This window comes from Cryptomeria japonica, chromosome 3 (genome assembly GCF_030272615.1).
Source record: "Cryptomeria japonica chromosome 3, Sugi_1.0, whole genome shotgun sequence".
NCBI lineage: Eukaryota > Viridiplantae > Streptophyta > Pinopsida > Cupressales > Cupressaceae > Cryptomeria > Cryptomeria japonica.
In genome coordinates, this window is record NC_081407.1 from 629,222,453 (window position 1) to 629,233,276 (window position 10,824).

Below are 10,824 nucleotides of genomic sequence, written 5' to 3' on the forward strand. Positions count from 1 at the left end.
ACATTATAAATCACGATGATATGAATTATTTGTGTTTGTGCTTTAATAGAGGTGTTTAACATGTTATTCTGTATGGTTGTGATGTTGTATGTTTTAAAAAAGAAAAATCTCTAAATGGTTTAGTTAGTCTGTTAGAAGTATAATTCTCTGTAGGGTTTCTTAGTGGGTGTTACATTAGCAATAATTTTTCAATAATAAAATATTTGAACCATATAAAATTCACCAAAATTTCATTCTAATGAAATGCTTGATAATATATCAATCTATTTAAATACCAAAGTTATTAAATGTTTTAAAGGTAACATCGATTACTTAAATTAAAGTATTATGTATCTTGCCATTACACCTCTGTAAAGATAAATATAATAATAGATGTGTGGTGCAATTGAGATGGGTGTTTTGAAATTGATATTTATGAATACTTTTAAAACGAGACATTTATTACAATTTATTAAATTTTTGTGTAGATGTATATACAATTGAATGTAATAAAATATTTGAAATATTAAAATTTATTAAAAAAATATAGTATTTACTCAGTCCATTATAAATATTTTACCTTTATCCTTATGCTTATTAAGACAATTATCATACATCATATTAATAATTAAAGAGAAGATAAATTATACTTATAATCAATAAAAAACATTTAAAGCTCATATTCAATGTATTTGAAATAAAGAAAGGTATACATTTATTAAACACTGAGATTTACAGAACAAGAAGGGCCACCAGCCCAAGAGAGAACAGAATACAACTCGAACCAAACATTACACAATCTTATGAGAAGACAAAACCTCACACAACCCTATCAAGAATAAAACCTTACACAACAAGAACAAGAAGGGCCACCAGCCCAACAGAGAACAAAACATTACACAATCATATGAGAAGACAAAACCTTAGACAACCCTATCAAGAACAAAACTTTACACAATCCTAACTTCAACTATCTCGCATATGACTTAAAGACAATCTTTGATCTCAACAAATTTGTTAACATCATAGCTACTGGACCAGGTTCCACCAATCATAACGGCAGTCAAAAGGTTCTTTCTCACCGTTACTGTATTTATAGGTGCATACAAAAACAAAAATTTCACACCCACACCTTGCAAATTGTCGATTACTCCGAAAGTTATATTTCCCGTGATATGCTGCCTATACCTGATCTTGTGTCCTGCCTGATGGATTTTGCATTCTCGATACAGATTAACCTCAAAATTTCCATTTGTTTTATTGAAGATATATGTGTCAATATTTGATGGTAGAATACCAAATGGAAAATTGTTGTACTCCAAAATCTCATATACGTCTGCAGAAATCATGACTGCACAAAAAACGAGGACTGCTAATGGCAGAGCTCTGAATTGTCTAAGCATTGACATCTTGAATTGCCTGCACCAATTGTAAATCAAATTCAATCCATTATGTGTCAACAAAATTATAAAATGGAAATTTTGAGATAAGAAACAAATGCATGTATGAAAACAATATTAATGATTGTCTGTAGCTTTTGGATTAGATTGTGTTGTAGCTTTTGGATTAGATTGTGTGAGTGCTTTTGCATCAACGTTTCCAATCACACTCTATGATCCATCATAAGAAAAAAAGTTAATGATGGATCATTCTGAAATGTTGATACAGAAACACTCACATAATCTAATCCAAAAGCTGCACACATTCAATCAGATTATGGAGTTTTTACAAACTGACTATCGAATTTTTTTTTATAAACTGAAGAATTTGTCTAACTATTGCTTTAAAAGGTAACTCAATCAGCCACCTCTGAAAATAAAATACCTCTTTCTTTGTTCCACTGCTGAAACTCTTCTGATAGATGATATTACAATGCTCACTTCATCATTTAGTCAGCTTAAATAGAATTATTTTGGCCCTTATCCTATCTCCGTTGTTTTAGTGTATATTCAGCAAACAAGATATATACGCACAAATTGCAGCAAACAATCTTGCAGAGAATTTCGAAAGCAACAGAATAATTTTCATATTTTTCCTTAATGTTTTGCGTAAATGTCTTGAGTTTCAACTGTCTTTTTTTTCAATGAGTCGCCTTTGGTCTGTGGATTCTATTCTTGATGTCTCAGCTTTTATATTTACAAGGTTGGCTTAAATTTTATGTCAATCCAATACCATAATTGATGACTCAGCTTTTAAGTTTAGAAGGTTAGCTTAAATTTTGTGTCAATCCAATATCATAAAGTTTTAAATGTTTTCAAGGTTGGCTTGCTTTTATCTCGTGATCTTCAAATGCAAATTATTTGTGGAATAAGAAATAGTATAATTCATTTTCGGTTAATTGTTTATCTTTTATCAATTAGTTTATTTACAGTTTCTTGCAGTCGTGAATATTGCGGGTGGTTTAAATCATACACTAAATTTTGATTTATAGACTTAAAAGTGCTAAACAGTAAGAGTTGAATGATATTCTCTAGACTTAATATGTTGCTTAGTGTGCAATTTAAGGTTGGCCCTGAAACTGTAATCAATTGCTTGCTTTGGTTAAAATTCGTGGAACAGCTAATAAAATTTCATCTTGAATTTTGATACATCTGAATAGTAACTTTGTAGTTAATCATTATGTTATTTGTCTTGCATACCTAGAAATTTTGTAACACAACAATACATAAGAATATACCAACTTTCAATCGGCATTTCCAAAAAAACCGATGTTCATCATTCCTCTTCTCTTCACTTTTCTTTTTATGCTCAAAGTTTTATACTAATTGATTCCCAATGTGGTAGCAACAGACAAAAATTTAAATTTATTTTCTCTCTTTCATACGGGTAAATTTTCTACTATCTTGGGTGATTTTTAAAGATAATTTGTGGCTGTCTAAACATTTGTGTGCATGAACTCAATCATGTGGATCCTTCTAGGGACCTTATCCATATGTACCTTGGACTGAACCTTGTTGTAGCTAAAATAAAGTCCTTTCATTCATAAAAAATATGGTGGTAGCAGTTTCTACTATATTTTTCTTATTTGATTTTCCAATAGTTGAAGAGTTCAATTATATTTCTAGTTACCCTTTAGCCCTCCTTTTTCCTGTTAATAATATGAAGCCCAACCAATAGACTTCACCATGTGACTTTTAACCTTCTATTTGAAGGTTTAACTTGTTTATAAATGACTCATTGTTCGCTGCTAATTACAATGTAATTTCTGACAGAGATAATAAAATTCCCCTGCTCTTAAACGTGGATGTAGGCATTTGAGGCCAAACCACTATAAATACTGAGTCAATCTTTATTTGTTGATTGTTTCCTTGTATTTATCTTCTATTCTTCTGTTCATTTCTCCTTTCAACTGGTATTAGAGCAAGGTTGGATTTTTGTTTGAAATTTCAGTGGTTGAAATTCTAGAATCATGGAAGAAGCGAAGGTAGAGAAACTCTCTAGGCAAAATTTTGGTTTGTAGAAAGTACAGATGGAGTCTTTGTTGATAAAGAAAGACCTCTCACTCGCGCTTGAGGGGAAATTGAAGAAGCCAGCTTCAATGAAAGATGAAGATTGGGAAATCCTTGACAAAAAGGTAAGGGCGACAATGTTTCTTTCGTTGTCCAGTAATGTCCTCTTCAATGTCATGGTTGAAGCAACAATGAAAGCGGTATGGGACAAACTTACAACCATGTATGCAATGGCATCAGCTGCAAATAAGGTGTTCATCATGAAGAAGTTGTATAAACTCAAGATGAAGGAAGGTGGCATCATGGCAAATCACATCAATGAATTTAAACGAATTTAACACTTTGATTAGCCAAGTAGATTCAATGGGAATGACACAAGATGATGAGAAAAAAGTCATTCTCTTGTTATGCTCTTTACCAAGCAGTTGGGATGGTGTTGTAACAGTGGTTAGCACTTCGGTATCTGACAAGAACAAACTAGTTTTTGATGATGTAGTGTCTACTCTTCTCAACGAAGATATGAGAAGAAAGAACCAAGAATTCTCATTCGATGAAGCCTTAATGGTTGTAAGCACCGACAATAGAGGAAGGAGCCATGATAGAGGTAGAAATAATTATCATAGAAGATCCAAATCAGCTAGGAGATCGAAGTCTAGAGGCAGAAATAGTGACTACTGGTTTTGTGGTAAAGCGGGTCATATTAAAAAGGATTGGAGAAATTACCAAAAGGCACAAGAGAAGGTGTGGGACAATGAATCCAATATTGCCTATGACAAAGATGATAGTATTCTAGTTCTTTCAATTGTTGACACCACTTCAGATTCATGGGTGCTTGAGTTTGGTGCATCCTACCATGCCACTTCATGCACATAAGCATTCATAAACTCCCAAGAAGATCAATTTGGAAATATCTTTCTAGGAAACAATAAATCTTGTGAAATTATTGGAAAATGTGACATTTTGTTACCACCGGAAGGAGGAAAACAATGGTTGTTAAAAATATGTTAGACATGCCCCAACATTGAAAAGAAATTTGATATCCGTTGGTCAACTTTTTTGCACAAGGACTACATGTCCATTTGCTTCCGAATACTTGGAAAGTAACCCAAGGGACCATGTTGATTTCCAAGGGTGACAAATTGGGTAGCCTCTATGTATTTGAGGGTTGCAGTGAAGTGGGAGTTGCAATGACGGTTGAAGACAGCAAAGTGGGCCTTTAGTATCAAAGGCTCAGACACATGAGACAGAAAGGATTCAATGTTATGCTCACAAGGAATCAACTTTCGGGTCTCAAAGCTATGGATTTAGATTTTTGTGAACATTTCCTTTAAGGCAAGCAAAAGCGGGTCAACTTGTTGGAGATCAGTAATGAGAAGAAGGGTACACCTTTGGAGCTGGTTCATTCAAACGTCTTCGTACCTACTGAGGTAGCCTTCGCTGGAGGAGCTAACTACTTTGTTACATTTTCAGATGATTATACAAGAAAAGTTTTGATTTACATGCTTGCAAACAAATCGGATTTTTTTTCTAAATTTAAAAAATTTAAAGCTCTTGTTGAAATTCAAATTGAGCACAAGATCAAGTGTTTAAAAATAGATAATGGAGGAGATTTTTTCTCCTTGAAATTTGATACATTTTGTGCTAATAATGGTATTCATAGAATTAAAATCGTTCCTTTTAGAGCTCAAGAAAATGGAGCTATAGAGAGGTTAAATAGAACGATATTGGAGAAGGCACAATGTATGCTTTCAAATGTAGGTTTGGGCAAAGAATTTTTGGCGGAAGCCTGCTATACAACAGTATATTTGATCAACTAGAGCTCTTCATCTCAGTTGGATTTTAGTATTCTGGAAGAGGAATGGCTGGGAAAGAGGATTTCTTACTCGCACATCGAGATATTTGGATGTGAAGCCTATGCACATACTTCGAAGGAAAAAAAAAACAAAATTGGATCCCAAATCTCATAAATGTATCTTTATGGGCTATGACAAAGATCAGTTTAGCTTTCGATTATGGTATCCTATTAATTAGAAGATTATACAGAGCAGAGATGTTGTCTTTTGTGAGAAGACATTTCCAGCCCTACAAGCACAAACAATAGACAATAACAAATATGTTGCTATTTCACATGCACAACAACAATGCATTCAATACCAAACTAGATGAAAAAAAAAATATCCAGGACAATTAAACTGTATAACCTTAGTGTATGATCATGAGAGAAGATTAAAACATTTGGCTACCAAGTCAGCCTTAGACTTATTGATGCATTGTTTAACGCAACCAAATGTAAGCTTCAAAACCCAACTAGCTAGAGTCATTATCCAAATTGGCCATAAGACCCAAATCATGAAAAATCCTTTTCAATATAGAATTTAAGTGGTATCTCTTCATATATTTCTTTATTTGCCAATTTCTTTACACAACCATTTGATTTTAGAAAGCAATGCAAAGTTTGAAATTCATTGAACTTATTGAGGAGAGAAGGATTTGATCACAAATGTACTTTAAATTCTAGGAGTTGATTATTTTATTTATTATGATTGGATTGTGACCATCAAACCCCCTTCAATGTATAATATATTTTTTAACAAAATTTACTAAAGGGCTAATTTGAATCCAAGTGTTGAAAATTTTGCTAAGTTATTAGTGCCAATTGGAAGGGCATTATATGCTACATTTAAGACTTTTCTATTTTCATCTCTAAAAATGAATCTAATTCCTAAATTACCTGGGTTCCCATGAGAGGATACATTGAAAAAAAAACCCAATTATGAGGAGGGGGAGTCCAGTTGACTTGCTTTTAGAGAAGGATCTTGTTATCGTATAGTACCCCTAGGTGGAGGGGGTTTAAAAGTTTTACATCTCTTCAACATTTTTGCAGCCTAGGAGGAGAGAATTGTTTTTGTGTTGTTTCTTACAACTAGATTCATTGTGACTTAAAAAATGGATTTCTTCATATTGGAGATAACCTTCGAGATAGAGGAAGAAGACTTTTTGAAAATTCTATTTTTTCTCTTGAGCCAGACATTTCATATTAAAATAGAGAGACTTATTTTCCAAATACCTACAAAAGTTGAAGCTTTATAACAAATAGGTCAGCTTTGAAATTTTCTAAGTGTAGTGTAAAGGGTATTTCCAATCCAACATAAATTTAGCCAATTCCAATATTTTTGGGCAAAATAATATTTGAGAAAAGGATGATTTGTTATTCATAGGCTCTCCCTCATAAGACATAAGAAAATAAAGAAGTTATCCCAAGTCTATCTAGCAACATACCAATTAGAATTTTTTCCTTCATTGGAAGCCAAGAAAAATTACTAGCTTTTGGAAGACAAGAAGAACTCCAAAACAATTTGAAAGGCCAATTATCTAATTCATCTCTAACAATGAGGCTATCATATCCCCCTTTAACAGAGTATTGTTGTGATGATGACTTAGTCAAAATGATTTCATCCTCTTTGTCAAAAAAATTAATAGTCCTTTTAATAGTCCTTTTAGAAAGTTTATTTTTAAGATATACATTTATACAATTAGGAGCCAAAAGGAAATCAAATTATCTCCATTTAACTTGATTGGGAAAGGAGGAGACATCAATTGATAAATAGTTTTAAACTTTAGAACCTCACATTTGTTTAAGAATTAATGATTATTAACCAAGTACCCAAACAATGAAGAGGTATGTGCCCATTTGAAGCATCATCCTAAAAGTTTTATTTTCTCTCCATTATGAATTACCCATGCAATGTCAAGGAGAAGAATATCTTTACAAGAGGACATAAAATTACACATTTTAGAGCCCGTTGGCAAGTTTCTTATAGTAAAAAATTATTTCTCTATCTATGTTATCCAAATATTTGTATTGAACAAAAACTTGCACCATCTAGATGAAGGGTTTGTATAAATTTGCCAAATCATCTTAGCTCCAAGAGCTCTATTTTGTAGATCTAAATTTCTAATCGCAGCTCTCCCTGAATCCTTTGAGGAACAAACCTTATCCCAAGCCAATGAAGGAAGTTTCTCCTTGCCTTGAATATTATCTACCCATAGAAATTATTTTAGTATTCTTTAAAGACCTATCATTATAGCTTTGGTCATATGAAGGATGGTCATTAAATATATTGGTATTGCACTTAGTACAAACTTTATCATGATTATTTTCCTGGCTAAGGTAAGCCATTTAAATTTCCAAGTGAGAATTCTCAAATAAATAGTAATAATAAATTTCTTCTATAAATTATCTTCTCTAAGTTGAATTTCAAAATGATGTAAACTAATGAAATGTAGAAATATTAATTAAATTATGTATGTTATTTATTAAAAAACAAAAATTAAAAAATTGATATTTTTAATATTTTTTAAGATTGATTTTTTATTGTTGAAAAATGCTAAAAATCAAGGGTTCTAGTCGGCGTCACCAAAAAAATAAAAAATAAATTATTTTTTCCTGATCTTAATTTTCCAAATAGACGACACATATATGTAGTGCTAAAAAAATAAATTGTTCTATATTTATCTCGTAATAAAGTTTTAAAGCCCAACATAGCTGAATTTGCTAGTTTTTATTTGGTGTCACCTTTTTTCTATTAAATTTATCATTATAAAAAAAAAATTATACCCTTTTGGAGAAGATTCTCTCATCTAGTGAAAAATATATTTTGTAAAAACATTTAATTTCATTTAATTTGTTTCTAAATTTCAAATTAGCCTCTTTTCGAACTTAAAAAACCTACTTGCACTGTTTAAAAAAATATATATATTAAAATTAATCGAAACATAAAAAATTATATCTCTAGATTCCTAACTTCGAGCTCTACAAAAGGGTATTTTTTATTTTTATAAAAAAAATCTACCTGAAGAAAACTACAATAGAAGTGGAAAGTTTTGGAAATGCAGAGGAAAAGGTGATTTGGCTGCCACATCACATGACGCATAGACAGGTTCGGCTGAACTATGTTTTGTTGAACTTATTGCTTTGAAAATAGGTTCAATCGAACTAAGTTCAGCTGAACTTATTGTGCCATTTAAGGGCCCCATGGCCTCCACATAGGTTTGGCTAAACCTAGTTCAATCGAACTAAGTTCGGTCAAACTTATTCAATTGGCCTCAAGTGCAACACAACAATGTGCTTTATCCCTATAAGGGATGGATTCCAAGGAGAAACCCTAAAAAATTTGTTAACTTATATTGTACCAATGGAGGAATGTTCAATAAAAAAACCTTTAGATTTCTCTTTATTAATCTAGTGGCCTAAAAAAGTAGAGTAATCTACAAGTAATTTCTCAATCACAATTGATTCCTTCATGTTGGCTTGTGTAAAATGTAGTGTATCACTTGCAAAGAGGAAATGTGTAAAAGTGTTAGTATAAGAAGAAAGCTTGATTCCATTTCAAACAATAGAGAGATAGGTTGCTTTGATTTCCCTACTTAGTGCCCCCACCATCAAAATAAATAGGAATTGTGAGAAGGGGTCCCCTTGTATGATACCTTGAGTTAATGAGAAAAAGCCACATCGGTAGCCATCCACTAGAATTGAGAGTCTAGCCCCACATATACATGCATTAATCCATTTGTACTTCTCAACAAAACCAAAGCTAAAAAAAACTAAAGTAGGAAAGACCAATTTACTCTATCATAAGCCTTTTCCATGACTAATTTCAAAATCATTACAACAATTTTCTTTGTCAATATATAATCAATAACTCATGTGCCACAATTTCCCCATTTAGGGTTTCATGTCCCAAAATAAAACCCCCTTATTCCTCTAATATAACTAATGGAATTAGTTTGTTCAATATGTTAGCTATGGCTTTGGTGAATATTTATTTTATTGTGATACTAAGAGCGATTAAATGAAAGTATCTAAACACAACCTTTTCTATAAACAATCTCTGTGAAAAAACTTGGTATAAATTTTCAATTTCTTGTTCAATTCTAACCTTTTGTGTAAACACATTTTTGAAGTGTGATAAATTCCAATCTTTAATCTTTTGTTAAGGCACTTCAATTAATTGTGTAACTTGAACATCCTCAATCATTCAACCTGATGACAAATATTCCACCATAACTATATTGATGGAATGAAAATTTGATTTCTAAACCACATAGATTCAAACTTGAAAGAAGGTTTTAAGTAGGCTTTGCTCTGAAATATTATAAGTTGTATAGGAAAATGATATGAGCCAAAGTGTGCTAAGATAGAAGAAAAATAATAAATATTAAAAATCAACTAGTTGTCTAAGATAAAGAACCTATTGTTAGGCCCAATATGGAAAGCTAATGTATTGAGAGGGAAGGGGTGAATCAGTACTTCAAAACTTTTATCTAATAATAACTTTACTATTATGCATAAATCGAATAGTACGGTAACATAATATAAAGCTAAAACAAATAGATAACAATCATACATGATTCACTCCATAACACATATATTTTGGTTACACAAAAATTGTGGTGGGGATGGCACCCACAACTTCACTACTGCAATAATAAAGAGTGCTCGGTTAGAGCTACATGTTTAGCTATTTCTAATAGCTTACCTTGTTAGGAGTAACAAGATTTGTTAGATCTGCCTTGCTAAAGAATTTTACAACACTTAATCTAAATGTTGCACCTAGTTAGAGTCTTTACAATTTATAGACTTGATTAGAGTCTTTTACCCTGTTAAAGGTTTCTCTTACAACTTCAAAATATTACAATAAAATCATTACAAATATCTCCAACTTTACATCTGGAATGTTATAGTAGATTCTATGTGTTCAGAATAGATTACCTTGCTTATAGCATACCTCGGTAACCCATATAGTAACTCGGTAAACCCTTTTGTTTACTCTGTTCTTCAACTATTCTCTGAAAACCTTCTCAGTGACCTCTATGTCTCTGTAACAGTCTTCTTACACTCATGTTGTATAAATAGATCTCTTATGTCGGTGATCCATTTATTGCTTCAATCTTACAAATATGATTTATCGACCATGCAAGATATTTCATTGGTTAGATGACCTCAAAATCATACACAATCTTTAAGTGCAATTTCCAAAGTGATAACGGTTAGATGTTCCTCGATCTTGTAACACATTTTCATATGTATGTCCAGGTTCAATGAATCTAGTAACACATTTAACTTGGTGTATATCAACTTGGTGTGTCATCTTTGCTGCTTGATAGACATGGAATGATACTCGATAGACAACTTGGTGTATACTACGTTCTGAGACTACTTTCTTCTGTAACCGACTAGACTGTGCATACCGACTGAATATCTCGGTAGAGATAACCGACTAGAGTATATAGAATAACTTTGACATAAAACTAATGGCAACTTGATAAGTAGTAACAATCTCCCCTTTTGACATTAGTTGAGATGTTTGACAAAAACTACTTTCAAAATTATAAC

At 32.0% G+C, this 10,824-nt stretch overlaps 1 protein-coding gene across 1 annotated transcript; it reads right to left on the reverse strand.

Annotated features, from left to right (window-relative positions):
- Window positions 1-676: 676 nt before the first annotated feature.
- On the reverse strand, window positions 677-1,847 carry LOC131033024 (uncharacterized). Its single transcript, XM_057964129.2, has 2 exons — window positions 1,804-1,847; window positions 677-1,398 (listed from the first exon to the last, which is right to left on the reverse strand). Exon 2 carries the CDS (start codon window positions 1,386-1,388, stop codon window positions 966-968), a length of 423 nt encoding a protein of 140 aa, XP_057820112.1. The 5' UTR covers window positions 1,389-1,398; window positions 1,804-1,847; the 3' UTR covers window positions 677-965.
- Window positions 1,848-10,824: the final 8,977 nt, after the last annotated feature.

What these genes read in the sequence shown, in the direction of transcription:
- LOC131033024 (XM_057964129.2), bottom strand. Translation starts at nt 1,388, where the DNA reads ATGTCAATGCTTAGACAATTCAGAGCTCTGCCATTAGCAGTCCTCGTT.